Source organism: Neophocaena asiaeorientalis, unplaced genomic scaffold (assembly GCF_003031525.2).
Source record: "Neophocaena asiaeorientalis asiaeorientalis breed wild unplaced genomic scaffold, Neophocaena_asiaeorientalis_V1.1 scaffold138, whole genome shotgun sequence".
In the NCBI taxonomy this organism is placed as follows: domain Eukaryota; kingdom Metazoa; phylum Chordata; class Mammalia; order Artiodactyla; family Phocoenidae; genus Neophocaena; species Neophocaena asiaeorientalis.
In genome coordinates this window covers 633533-647477 of record NW_020172632.1, presented here as the reverse complement: position 1 = coordinate 647477, position 13945 = coordinate 633533, and the positions used below count along the sequence as shown (strand labels likewise).

The 13945-nt window shown below is 58.3% G+C and overlaps 1 protein-coding gene across 2 annotated transcripts in view; it reads left to right on the top strand.

Annotated features, from left to right (window-relative positions):
• TRABD2B (TraB domain containing 2B) overlaps window positions 1–13613 on the top strand; it is a 215801-nt gene extending 202188 nt beyond the window's left edge. The window contains exons 4-8 of one of the 2 annotated variants that reach the window (XM_024739295.1): window positions 1168–1258; window positions 3761–3877; window positions 4126–4181; window positions 4476–4745; window positions 13132–13613. In XM_024739295.1, the coding sequence (XP_024595063.1) occupies window positions 1168–1258; window positions 3761–3877; window positions 4126–4181; window positions 4476–4745; window positions 13132–13493 (896 nt within the window). In that variant the 3' untranslated portion in view covers window positions 13494–13613. The remainder of the gene's footprint in view (window positions 1–1167; window positions 1259–3760; window positions 3878–4125; window positions 4182–4475; window positions 4746–13131) is intronic. The other variant, XM_024739294.1, reaches the window with a different exon arrangement.
• Window positions 13614–13945: the final 332 nt, after the last annotated feature.

The following is a 13945-nucleotide window of genomic DNA, read 5'->3' as shown; positions in this document are numbered from 1 at the left end:
CCCACCTGTCACCACCCGTCACAGGCAATTAGAATAATAGTGCAGGAATTCCCCCCAGGTTCTGGGATGAATGGTGAGCAGGAGGGGAGTGAACTGCCTGTGGAAGTGGGGCTTCGGGGGAAGGACACGGGCTGGGAGGGCGCAGGGGCCACCACCACTCTGCCTGCATTGAACGAGTGGGGAGACAGGCCCAGCGAGGAGGAGGGGCTTGCCCGGGGCTGACTCCCAACAGCGACTGGCCTCCTCTAACCGGAGCCTGGGAGAGCCTCCACCGTGTTCTCAGACCTCGAGCCTGCGTCCAGCCAGAGGGCGTGCCTGGTCTCATCTGGGGCTGTGGACCAAATGATTCATTTCTATATTCTCAGTGTCTAGCCCAGGGCTGGCCACAGAGCAAACGCATCATAAACGTCTGTTGAATGAATGGTTAGGGGTGGAGAGTGAGATGGAGACCAGCCCCCTCCGCGCCCCACACATTACTCCTTCCCCAGAATCTTACACCTCATTGTGTCCTCAGGGCCCGCCCCAGGGCCTGGGTCAAGTGTGTGATCCATAAATGTTGGATAGATGGTGAACAAATGAATCTTCGAAGTCTTAGATCCAGCCAACACATACTGAGCGCGTGTGGGGCAGTAGCCATGCGGTCTCTGCCCCATGGAGCCTGGTGAGGACATAGACATGCCCACACAGAACCCCATTCCCATGCTAAGGCAGGGAGCCTCAAGTTGCTGGTGGAACTGACAAGGATGAGCCATAGACCTCAGAGCTGGACCTTGTCTGACTACTGGAGGTTGTCCCTGCCTGGACAGTCCAGGGCTGGGGTCAGTTCGATGGTGTGGGGCACAGTGATGCAACAGTAAATAAACACTGTGAGCCATTGCTGCATGCCAGCCACTGTTCCCGGAGTCCTCACAACAGCCCTAGAGACTGCTAATGCAGGCATTCCCACTCTACAGATGGGGAAACTGAGGCACAGGGTGGTACAACCAATGAGCAGCAGAGCCAGGATTTGGACCCAGACAGGGTGGCACCAGCCCATTTTCCAGCTACTCCATACTGCCTTTCAGGGAGGCCTGCCCTTGACTTTGGTGTAGGTCGTTGGCCTGAGGCTGTCCCCAGTTGCTGATGACCTGCTATGTGGCTGAGCCCACTTTGTCTCTTGTTTTCCAGGTCACTTTCTGGGGAACAACACAGTCATCGACGTCCTTCGGCAGGCAGGACTGGAGGTGGAGCACACCCCTGCAGGACAGACTATCCACAGGTAAGCAGCTGGGACATCTGGGGGCGTGGGACTTGCTGGCCCACTGATGCTGGTCCATGGGCCCTGCTGACCACGTGCTGTATGGCAGGCTGCACCCCGCCTTCCCGCTCAGGCCTGCGGGGCACAGTCTTGAAGGAGCCTCTGGTGAGATGGGGCCTCCTAGCGACTGACCTTCGCCAGGCACCCAAGAGTGGGGGCTAGGCTGGAGGTGGGGAGACCGGGAAGGAGCTTGGTGTGCAGTAGTGGCAGGAGGTCAGGGCGGTGGGAAAGCAGTGAAGGTGGGAGTGGGAGGAGCGTTAAGTTTTGAGAGATGTTCAAGATTTAGAGACTGGCGATCGGTGGGGTGCAAGGACTCTGTAGGACTCCCGGGTTGCTGCCTAGAGGACCTGGTGGATGCCCAGGCCCTGAATCGAGATGGGGCCATGTTTAGGACGAGCCCTGGCCAGGCCTCTTCCCTGTGTCCCAGCCCTGCCCACACCTGGTCCTCACCTTCCTCTGGCCACACCTCCTCACTGCTGCCTCTTGGCAGCAATTCCCTCACCTGACTTGCCTGCCAGGGCACACTCGCTCCGCCCAAAGAGACATATACTGCGTACGGTGGCCATCCTCGCTTCCTGTGTGGGTTTTCTGCCCCCCTCAGGCTGGAAGATGCCTGAGGGCAGAGGCCAGCTGGGTTCACCCATGGTCCACAGTGCCGGCACCAGGTCGGGCACGGAGAGGTGTCGGCACATGCTGGGCAGCCCTAGAAGACAACAACAGGATCCTGAAACCCGGGGCTTCCATGCAACTTGTGCACCAGCCTGTGCAGGAACCGTCCTCACAGGGATGGCCGGGTGGGATTTCGGCCCCTGTCCATGACGTTATAAAACCCAGCGTCCAAAAGAAGCTTGAATAATCCTAGCTAATGTTTATTGACTGTTCACTGTGTGTTGGGCTCTAAGCGCTTTTAACTCATTAAATCCTCACAACAACCCCGTGAGGCAGGAACTATGAGTAGCCCCACCTTAAAATTGAGGAACCTGAGGCCCAGGGAGGCAAAGCCACTTGCAGAAGGACACACAGCTCATGTTAATGGCAGTCTAGCTCTAGGGCCTTCCTAAGCTCCTCACCACAACCTGTACTGCCTCAGGGGCTGGGGGCGAGGCTCAGGGGTGGGAGTGCTCAGGAATGATTGCAGCCTTGCTATTCACTCTGCAAAGATGAGGCCTGGGGCCTTGAGCCTCTGGTCTCCCAGCTCCAGGATGATGCCCTCCCCTGTCTCTATGGCACTTCTGGAGGAACTTAAACGCTCTCACCTCGGACTTCCTCCCTCTTCTCATCTTCTGAGTCAGCCTAACCTGAGCGCCCTTCCTGACCACTGGAGCCCAGCACAGATCAGTTTGTACTGGGCCAAGGGTAGGCGTCAGTTGGAGGGATGAGGGACCCAAGGTAGCCTCGGGGACAAGGCCTTCCTCAAGCTCCTCCTCACAGCCCCAAGGACCTCCACCTCAAAGCTCATTGTGTGGGTCCGGACAGCGCGGGGGGCGGGCAGGCCGGTGGGGCTGCCTCCGCTCCTATTCATCTCAGAGCCCAGGCATTAGAACAGGTATCCCCCCACTCCCCGCAGGCCCCGCTCTCAGCCTGAGTCTCAGTGCAGGCTGAAGTCCCGTGAGTGGGGTGAGGGGGGTGGGGATGCCGAGGAGGCCCCAACAATAGAAGCCATCGTCAGCCACAGGTGCTTCCTGGATCCGTCTCTTTGTCTGCCTGTTTTGAATTATCTCCCCAGCAGCTGCGGCATCTCCTGGACCCTGGGAATCTGGGGTTGCCGTGAGGGCTGGAGGAGGACAGGCTGAGCTGATGGCCTTCTGTCCTTCAAGGAGAGAGGAGCCCCTCACCCCATCGTGCACGCGGGAGCGGAGTTGGGGGACAGCCTCCCTTGGGCGCCGGCTTGCCTTTACAATTCTCGGGACCAGGACCAACTTCCCCCAGGGTCAGATGTCCCCAGAAGGAATTCCGTTTGGACCACAGAGAGGGAAGAATAAAAGGGAGAGGAGCAGAGGGTGTTCCCAGGCTGAGGGGTGCCTGCGCACCGCCGTATGGCATGTGGAGTCCACGCCACACACTTAATCGCACGTCAGTGCCTGCTGCAGACAGCTCTGTTTGCTCGAGAGTGACATTAAAGAGAGGCCGGTTCTGTGCCAGGCACTATGTTAAGACCTCGTCTGTTTCATCCTCATGACAACCCTATGAAGTGAGTAGTATTAACTCCGTTTATAGCCAGCTGTTTCTTGGACACTTGTGTCCCTGCCCTTAGTCACATAGCCTGGAAGATGCAGAGCCAGGATGTGAACCCGTGTCCGTCTGCCTCCACCTTGAGTTCTACGCTGTTCAACACAGTCCTGCCTCCCCTGGAAAGCTGCTCAGGAGGCCAGCGTTGAATGCATGAGTGGATGCTTGGACGAATGGCACAGCAATAATGTTAATATATCATATTCAAGCCAGTTAATTACTGAAATGTTTCAGCTGCTATTTGCCAGCCACCGTTCTGAGTGCTTTGCCTGTGTTAGCTCACAAAATCATCGTGATGCCGCTAGGAAGTACCAGCTGTGATATCCCCATGTTCCAGAGCAGGAGACTGAGGTACAACACAGGGAAGTCGGGTCACTCGCCTCAAGTCCCTCAGCCAGAGCTTGTTGAATGAACGAGGCCCTGACCAAGATCAGATATGCTCCCAGAAACCTGCCCAGGGCTCACCCTCTCACTCCTGCTAGTCTGGGCTCACATGTCACCAACAGGGACCTGCCAACAGTTGTCCTCCCTGCCAACAACGCCCCCTCCCCCCACGGCCCACGCTCTCCCTCCTGCCCCTGCTTTATTTTTCTCCTCAGCAGTTATCACCATCTGACATCCGGCCCATCTTACTCTCTGTCTCCCGCTTCGGAATGTAAGTGCTAAGAGGACGGGGGCGTTGTCTATTTTGTTCGCTATTAATACCCATTACCTAAAAAGGTCCTGGTGCCAGGTAGATGCTCCATAAATATCTACTGAATCAATAAATGAAAGGACGAACCAAAGCTCTATCTCGCAACACCAGGAGATGCTTTTCCTGGGTGACCCTCAGCCGGGCACCCTGGCATCTTCTCCTGCCGTGACAACTTTCCCACTGAATTGCGTGCCCCGTCGCACCTGAATGACACGCCCCAACACGCGTGCCTCACGTGCGGTTGCCCCTTTCCAGCCCTGTTGCCCAGAGCCCGGCACCTCCACCCGAGGGGACCTCGGCGAGCCCCGCCCAGGCGACCCCAGCTGCTGCCATCCCTGCGGTCCCCTCGGCAGCCCCCACTGCCCCGCCTGAGGAGGAGGACCCAGCCCTGTCCCCGCACCTCCTGCTACCCGACAGCCTCAGCCAGCTGGAGGAGTTCGGGAGACAGAAGAAATGGCACAAGAGACAGAACAAACCCCAGCGGCCGCGGCAGTTCAATGACCTCTGGGTCCGCATCGAGGACAGGTGAGCTGGGAGGGGCAGGTCTACCGGGAGCTGGGCCTCTCTCTGGTCAGCCTACCTGAGACCCACCCAGGGCCGGACACACTCTGTTATCCGCGTGCCCGGCTCTAAGGAAGCGTGGCAGGTGGGTACTCGATCGGAAACTGGCTTGTCCCTGTTCACAGAGGATCCTTCTGTTCATGCTTCGGGGTTTGTAGAGCACGCTTACACCTGACTTTTCAGTTTTCTCCATTTGAAGGTGAAGGAATAGAAGCTTCCTTCAGGTGCAGTGGACAAAAGTCTGCTTTGCCCTTAGCTTTCTCGGATGCGTGATGGGTGTGAAGCAGACCCGGTTTGTCCCATGGGCCAGAAGGTAAAAGCAGGACGGCCAAACCAGAAAGCTGTGAGCTCTCTGGGCCTGGACGGCCTGAGCAGCCGACCCGCTGGCAGGGAGGCTGCAAGAGGTATCCTGCGTGCAAGAGAGGCGTGGCAGATGATGGCGTGGGCTCTGTCTTGGGAGGGGCTGGGGGGTTTGTGATAAAACCTTGCTGGAGACGGGCTGGTGCAGAAATCATCCTACCGTACTGATACCTGTCTGTCCTCTGCCTGTGTGTCTGCCTGCACCACTCCCTTGGCCTGTCTGTCACCAAAGCTCCTGCTGTAACCCAGATGCCGTCTTCCAACCTCCACCTGCGGGCTCAGCACAGAGCGGTCTCCCTTGATTCCACTTTTGGGCAGAAATCTCCACATCTGGTGAACAGCATCACCAGAGCACCCAGGGAGTGACTGTCAGGGAAGGACAGAGTCCTGCCCACTGCCGTAGCCCTGCCCTGGACATTGTGATCCAGCACTGGGCCTTCGGAGACTCAAGAGTCTCCACGTGGACCCTAAAAATCATCATCTGGGATTTTCCTCAGCATCCCCAGAAAGAATCACCTCGGGTACTTGTTAAATAATACCCCAGGCCCCACCACAGACCCCGTGTATTGGAATGTGTGGCACAGGGGCTGGGGAAGCCACGTGCTGAATGCGTAGTGGAGCCTTCTGAGCAGCTTGGGGAAACGCGGACCCAGCTCTGCATTTATAGACGGTGAACCAAGGCCCGGATGGGGGCTTGTCCAGGGTCGTACAGGAACCCCCTTCATGACCTTCCCTCAGCCAGGTCTCCGAGTCACAGACAAAAAGTTGACAGAGTCCAACCCACTGTCTTAAAGTGCAGGGTGTGCGCTGTCTTAAAAAGACTTCCAGCAAGTAAAGTAAGAGTGCATTCCTCCTTTGGGCCTGTGTTGGCTTCAAAGCGCCTAACTTGGGTTCCCGGGAGACGTGCTTCTGCAGAGGCCCCACCGGCCCGGCCTGCCCAAGATGGAGGCACCGCTGTAGCTATACTGGCCTCGACACAGTTGGCTCGTGTGCCCGGCACGGGCTGCTTCTTTCCCACCGGGAGTGAGGGCACAGAGTTACCAAGAGCCATTTCTCAGCCCTGGGGAGGCTCGCAGGCTGCCAGGGAGGCACTGGCGGCCCATAAAGAACTGCAATCAGACCGTTCCCCCAGGGCCCCGATCAACCCGCCGGGCAACCAGACCCGGCCAGCAGTGGGCCCAGCCCACAGGGTGACAGGAGGCTGGGCTGCCAGCTCCAGCCACGGACCCCCAACCCCTAACCACGTCTGAAAGGTAAATTTCGGCAAATGACTCCACACGGTTTCCTTTTCACAACACGTCTCTCTGAAACACAGAACCGGGTTTCAGGAGAAGAAAACAGCTTTTCTTTGGCAAGAGGAACCCCTTTTCAGTCCCAACAGGTAAATTGTGGCTGGATAACTTTCTTCCATCTGGTTGGGCTGGAGAAGGAAATTTCCACCAACAGGCAGCCTATTTGTTGAAAGTTTCTCTGCGTCGCAGGGAAGCCGACCCTGAGGTCCCAGAGGGGCCCAGGTGCAGGGCACAGCTTCCGTCACTCCTGGGTCTCAGCCCACCCATCCTCCTAGCAATCCCAAGTTTCCGGTTCTCCGAGAGGGAGCAGAGGAGAGCTCTCTGGAGGGAGACCTGGGGCCCATTTGTAGCCCTTCTGACAATATTGTTTTCCTTGGAGCTTTAATTCCGTTCAGAGTTTTCTCATTTGCTTCCCCCTAAATCCCACCGGATGCATCCCCTGCTCTCCACCCCCTCTCCCAGCTCATCTTCCACCTGTGATCTTACGGCGGGGCCCTAACAGGTCTCTGGCTCCTAGCCGTGTCCCAGCACATTACCCTCCTCAGCCTGAGATTCCCAGTGCTTTCCCTCGCCCCGCCCCACCAGGTAAACTTCCTGCTGCTCAGCCTGGATGCAGAGCCTTTGCCTCCTTCCCGCCTCACCTGCTGGCCCTCCTCCTGCGGGATACCTGGGCCCCGTCCTGGCCAAGCTGTGTGCTGCCCTGCAGTGGACCATGCACGGCCCACCCCCACCTTTGTCCTTGCTTCTCTCTCTGCGGGGGGGGTGGATGTGAGTGGACACTTGCTGAGCTCCTGCTGTGCCAGCCACTGACATCCCTCACATCCCCCAGCCCTGTCAAGAGTCCAGGAAGTAGGCTTCGCTTGACCAAGGAGGAAACTGAGGCTCAGCGAGGTCAGGTAACTTGCCCAAGACCTTGCAGCAAGTCAGGTATGGAGTCAGAACCTACAGAATCAGGGCTGTCTGATGCTGAGGGTCACATTCGTCCAGCACCACGCAGACGCCCCTGCTGCCCTCGCCCGGCAAGCGTCTCCTCCCTTCTCCCCATTCTCCCCACAGCGTGTTCCCTGTGCCCCTCTCCCCTGCATCCCGTAGCCTCCCCCCGCCGACCGTGGGTATCCCGTGGGTGCCCCTGTCCTGGCAAAGGTCCACAGATGGCAGTCGCTTGCTTGTGTTTCTAGGCCGGGAGGCCCTGGGGACCAGAGCTGGGGTGGACTTCTCTGGGTCACCGGAGGCCTCGCTGAGGGTTTGTCGACTGCATGCGTGAGTGAGAGAAGAGGGGGAGCGAGTGGGGAGAGGGCCGAAGTGCCACCTGGAGCAGGCTGGCCTTGCCTCGCCCCTCATTACTCCAGATGTAAACACATCGAAGGAAGTTTAGAGAAGCAGCAGCCCGTGGCAGGATGATTTATGGGGACCTGTGAAAGGGGCCCGGCATGTGTCCGCAGATGGCTGTGTAGCCGCGGCAGAATGGTCTCAGGGAACCCCCGCATCTGAGAGCCAGGAGCAGGCAGCAGGGCTGTGGCCAGGGGGCACGCCAGGGCGGAGACCATTGCCACGCTGTGTGCAGGGCACTGCCCCAATCCGTCGGATCTGTGACAGTCCTTCGTTTGTACTTTTGCACAGCTAGGGCCTTGACTGGCCTCTGGGGGTCATGCCAGCTCTGTTGTTCCCCCAGTCCCCCAGTGGGTTGGATAAACAAGGGAGCAGAGCACTGGGCCATCGGGAAGGACAGTCATGAGGGGGCAGGTGCAGGGAAGAGAGCGTTTCCCGGGCTCCGGGCATGGCCGGAAGCCAGGTGCAGAGGTGGGCGTCTGTATGTGGTGGCTGCAGAGCCCTGTAGGTGCCACCATGCAGGGACGGGGGTGCAGGACGCACGTGCACAGGGGGTCATTGTCCTCCTGGGCCTTGGTTTCTCCAGAGGTTTGAGCAGATGGCCCGAGCCCCCGCAGAGGGGAAGAGAACCGTTTCCCCTCCCCCTGGGCCCCTGGGAGGGCTCTGCCCGCCTCCCGCTGACCTACCATCCTGCCCTGAGTTTCTCCAGCTCACCTTTCCCCCAGCACAGCCAGGCTTTCTCCTGGTACCATACAGGGTGCTCAGCATCTCTGCATGAGGCCAGGACCTCGTCTGATTAGAGGACGATGCCCCCAGGAGAAATGGGGAACAGGGTCACTCAGTGGATAAAAGCACAGAGGAATTCAGGCAGAATCCCCAGCCCCTCCTCGTACTCGCTCGGAGGCTTAGAATAAAAAGATGGTGCTTGTAAAGCGGTGAGCTGGCCTCAGACCACCGGTGACACTCAGTAACAGCTGTCCCCAGTGTTGGTGGCTGACTCTCAGAGTCTGGTCTAGGATGCCACACGCCCCATCTCCCAGCAGGAAGCGACTCCTGGACCTTCAGTGCATATTAGGCTTAAATGAGCCCCTGGGTGAGCACATCATTAAACAGAAGCGAGTTGGTTACATGCCGGGTGCCCAGCCCGTGTCCAGTGCTGGTGGGGCTAGAGCAGGAAGAGTCGTGGGTCATGGCTGGACAGGGACGGCTCCCTGCTGTGGTGCAGCCGAAAGAGCCCTGGTGTCACGGCCACTCTGCCTCTGCCTGGCGAAGAATCCAGCCAGCGGGGGCTGGAGGGCTGAGGGCCCTGAGAGTCGAAGTGACCCAGTGAGGGGAGAGTGAAGGCATTCCCAGCAGAGAAGACCATGTGGCCAAAAGCCTGGAGGCTGGCGTGGGCCTTAGATACCAGGACAGGGAGCTGTGGGCAAGCCGGTCACTTTAGATCTCTGCCTGCGTCTGACCGGTCTGCCCAGACAGTTCCAGCTGGGTCATATCGCGAGCTCCACCCCGGCCAGCAGGGCCACCCGTCAGCCAGGCCCTCGTGCCCCCAGCTCCATCTCCACTTTGTCTCCTCGGAATCCGCTGAGGAGCCCACCACCTTTGTATCGCAAGAAAGCCACAGCTCCAAGACTCCCCAGCCCCAGCCCTGATGGCTCTTAGAGACCCCCTAGTGCCAGGATTGGGGCCCTACTCCAGGAAGCCCTACAGATGGGCCTTGGGGCAGCCAGCTGACACATCTCAGGCACCAGCCCTGCTTTCCTGTGCTTTATACCTGGGCTTCTGCCTAAGATCTCACTTCTGGATTCTGCTGCTAGAAAACATTTTAAAGTCCGAGGGTCTGATGCTGTTCCTTCGTTGTACACACGGGGAAACTGAGGCCTAGAGGGCAGGACCTGCCCAAAGTCACGCAACAAATGGGGACATCGGGCTTCTGCCTTCCACCCAGGCAGAGGGCCCCTTCCCACACAAGGGGCCCTGTCGGCTCCGAGCGCACTCGGCCCTTGGTGCCAGCCGTCTGCGGAGCCTGGGAACACTCAGAGTGTTTGGTTTGGCTTCGAGGCCACTTTGCCATGAGACGCTGTTCCCCAGCAAGGGCCTGGGGGGGTGGGGCTGGGATCTGGACTGGGCTTTGTGAGCAGAGTGGGTCCAAGAGGTGGGGGCATTTGGAGGGGCTTTCTGTCCACACCCCACTAACCTCACCCCGTTTTCCTGGGACGCCTTCCAAGCAATAATTCCCCCACTCGGGCTCCAAGGGGGAGTTTGCATCTTTGGTTTTCAAAGTGTGAAAGCAAATGCCTTTGGGCGCCTTGTGAGACATGGTTTTCATGATTCCTACTTGGTCCTTCTTCTGACGGCGGGGGCTGCTGGGCACCCCAAGTGGCAGCTCAGCCTTCTCTCCTGAGGCCAGCCTTCCTGGCCTCCCAGCTGCTCGGGCTGGAAAGATGGGGGCAGCAGCTGGGAGGAACCCTTCATTAGAAAAGAAGGGGAGGGAAGGGACTGTGGTAGTGATCCTGCTGGGCGTGGGCACAATACCCTCCAGGGACTGAGGCCACTGGGGGCCTCCTCTCTGACCCTGGCAAGCCTCCACCCACGGGTGTGCGAGGTCTCGGCAGGAAGAACCATGCTTCACTCCCGTGCTCCCCGTCTGCGCAGTTAGGGATGGCACCACAGCCCAGCTGGGGCCGGGGAGGCAGACAGCCTGGTGCACGTCTTCAGGCTCAGTTTTCCCATCTTGAAAATGGGAATAATGATAAGATGACACGTGTATAGCATCAAGCACAGTGTCTGCCGGCACACAGGAAGTGCTCCATAAATGGAGGATGCTTTTAGTGAGAGAGACAAGGACACACACATAATAATAGTGCTAAAAATAGCCAACACCATACAGCACTTCCGGTGTGCCTGGCAATGTTCTGCACCTTACATATGAAACCCATTCAAACCTCGTGCGCATAAATAGGTGTCAATGACACAGTGTGATCAGTGAGAAATGCGCAAGGCTTCATGGGAGCCTCAACTCTCCCAGGTGGCCTTAGGGGCAGGAGGACAAATCAAAGAGGCCTCCAGGTGAGGAGACTGTTGAATCAGGCCTTCAAAGGTGAGTCAGAAAATGGCAGCAGGACATTAGGTGTGACTGGGGATGGTGGTGTAGGCTGGGAGAGCCCAGAAAGGTGAGATCAGCCCGCAGCAGGCCATGTGAGAGGTCTCGGGTGCTCTGAAGGCCGGCGTGGGGTGGGAGGTACAACGGGCCGGATTTGGGGGAGTCATAAGGGGCGTTCGAAGCTGCCTGGTCTGCCCCCTCCCTTCCGGTGCTTCCCACACAATCTCTGTTCAGGAACACCTTCCTGCCACCCATGGTGCGTGACAAGCATTTGCTCCCTCCTCTCCTGATTAGTTCTCTGGGAATTTCTATAGACAGAGGAACACACACATCACAACTATAGAGTCCAGGGTGAGAAGGACCTCACACAAGGATGTGTGGGTTCCTGTGGCCACAGCATGACCAGGACTAGAGGAGAGGGGGAGGGACAGGGCAGGGAGTGACAAGCCTCTCCTTTTCTGAGGGCACACGGACATGGATGCCAGAGCAGGTGTCCCAGACCCCGTGCAGGCTGGGATGTGCTTGTGACCCCTGGGCTGCCCTGCCCACCACCCCCCGAGGCTGAACCAGGCTGTGTGAGAGGGTCCGGCTGGGACAGAGGTGGGGCTGGGCTGCAGTGGTGGTGATTACAGAGCTCACCGTGGTGATATGGCCAGTTGTCGGGGCCTCATGCCCAGCGTGTGGAAACGTGGCCAGTGTGGGACCGGGGAAGGGGGGGGATCCCAGCTGACCTGGGGAGTGAACGGCCCATCAGGGAGGGAGGGTAAGCACTGCAGAGCAGGCAGTGTTCCACGTGGAGGAGGCTGCCCACTCTGCAGATGCCCAGGGAGGGGTAAGCTTCCTGCCCCGCCATCAGCGGCTGGTGAGCACCCACTGGGTGCCCGGTTCAGATCCCGTCCCTGCCGTGTGTCCTGGAGCAAGTTACTTACCTTCTTCGTGCCTTGGTTTCTTCACAAGTAAAATGGGATAATAGTCTTACCTGCCTCGTAGTGTTGTCATGAGGATTAGATGTTAATGGGTCCTACATGCTGGGCACAGACGCCGCCGGGAGCGCCCTCAGCCACGTGCAAGCTGGACTCGCGGCCTTCACAGCTGACTGCAGTGTCACCTCTTCCTGGAGGCCATCCGGGCTCCACGCTGGGTTGGGGCCCCTCTGTGTGCCCCCTGCCCCTGGCCTTCCCCTCCCATCTTTGACCCTCTGGGGTGATAGGCTTTGTCGGGTCCTCCCCCTGCATCTCCCTCTGCCTGCTGCCCCCCAGGGCTGCACAGGGCAGGCGTGAGCCCATCGCTTCTGGGGCCCAGCCCTTTCCTTCATCCCAGAGCCTTCTCCCCCTTGGTCTCTCTTTGTTATGCCTCCGTCACTGTCAACTCTCTTCCCCAGTCCCTCTCCTGCCCTCTGCCCCTCTATTTGTTCATCATTTCCTATCTCTCTCTCCAGGACCTGAGCCAGTAACCTGGTCCTGGCCCCTGCCCTCCCCTCGACTTCCCGATGCCACCAAGTGCTGGCCTTGGCCCGCCAATTCCTTCTGCACTTCATCTCTTTTTATTTCTCTGTCTCAGTACTTCCCTCTCTTTCACGTAGGCTTCCTTGAGCCAAGAACCTCACCCATGACCTCCAAATGGCTTCTATTTTTATAAGTTCATGAGGGACCACCTTCAGTGACACTCCCTGTGATTAGGCAGGGTGAGGCCACCAGGGCGCCTGCCCCCGAGGCGCCGCCCCACTCCCTCTGTGACCTGGCCCAGGGAGCCTCGCTGAGCCTCCATTTTCTCATCTGGTGACAGGGGGTAGTGCGGCGCATTGAACGTTTGTTTTGAGGACCAGAGATGCTACTTATAAAGTGCGGATTCCCAGTGGGCTCTCAGTAAACGATAGCCGTGATAATGAGGGTGAGATGGGGCGGTTGTTTGTGTGTTTCGTTTTGTTTTCTGTTTATTTCAGACTGGGGAGGGGAGGGCAGCAGGAGGCCAGGGGCACCTGCATACAGAGGTGAGAGGGCTGCCTGCTGCAGCGTGACCCCAGATGGATCTTCTCTGAAACACTTCACTTCTCTCTGCCTGGGACCCAGTACTCTTGAGTGGTCACCCTTGAGGTCGACTGTGTGGCTCTGGGCTGCTCACTTTCCTTGTCTGAGCCCTTTGTTTCCTTCTCCATTTTATGCGGAAAAAACCAGATTCAATAATAAGTTGGATCTGAACCCTAAGACCACAGCCCAGGACAAGGCTGCTGAGAGGCTGTTCCACGTTCCACGTATTTTTCTCCCCCCAGCACCACCGCCTCGCCACCACCACTGCCCTTCCAGACCACGCACAGCTCCGGAACAGCCAAGCCCCCCTTCCAGCTCTCCGACCCGCGCCAGCAGCAGGAAGAGCCGGGGCTGGCCAGCAGCGCAGCGCCCAGCCGCTCACAGCCCACCCTGGGCCTCCTCCCCGCCATCGCTGCCAGCATCACAGCCCCCTTCCTGCTGCACACCCTCAGGCTCTCCTGACCTCGGCCGCCCACCTCCCTGCCGGGTGCAGAGAAAGAAGCCAGAGAAACCGATGGGAGGGTCTGCGGCCACACCCACAGCCCCTGCCACCACCTCCAGGGGTGCCAGACACCTCATGGGTAGTCCAGACGGGATCCGTTAGAACACTAGAGCTTTATTGTACCCGAGTTACATCTTCTTTTTTGTAGAAGGATCTTAATTTCCCATAGTGCTATGGGGCTGTTTTGTAAAATATGTGTCCATATTAAAAAAGGAAAATGTATTTATTCTACTGATAAAACTATTTTTATGTGGCCAATGTTAATAACACTTTAACTAGCCCCATCGCCAACCCAGGAGGTGAACCCACGTTGCCAGGACGTCTGCCACCTCATGGGGACCGTGGCTTTGAACTGGCTTGCTTCTGGATCAGCGGAAGCCTCCAGCATCCGGGTTTGGCTTCTCCCACTGTAGGGACCTCAGAGGGAGGGGCAGGCAGACAGGCTTAGCTTTTGTGAAGCTGGATTTGGGAGCCAGAGATGTGAACGCTAAGGGTCCTTCCTTCCCCTGGATGCATCCTAGGGCTGGGAAGATGCTTTAGGAAAGAGAATGCTG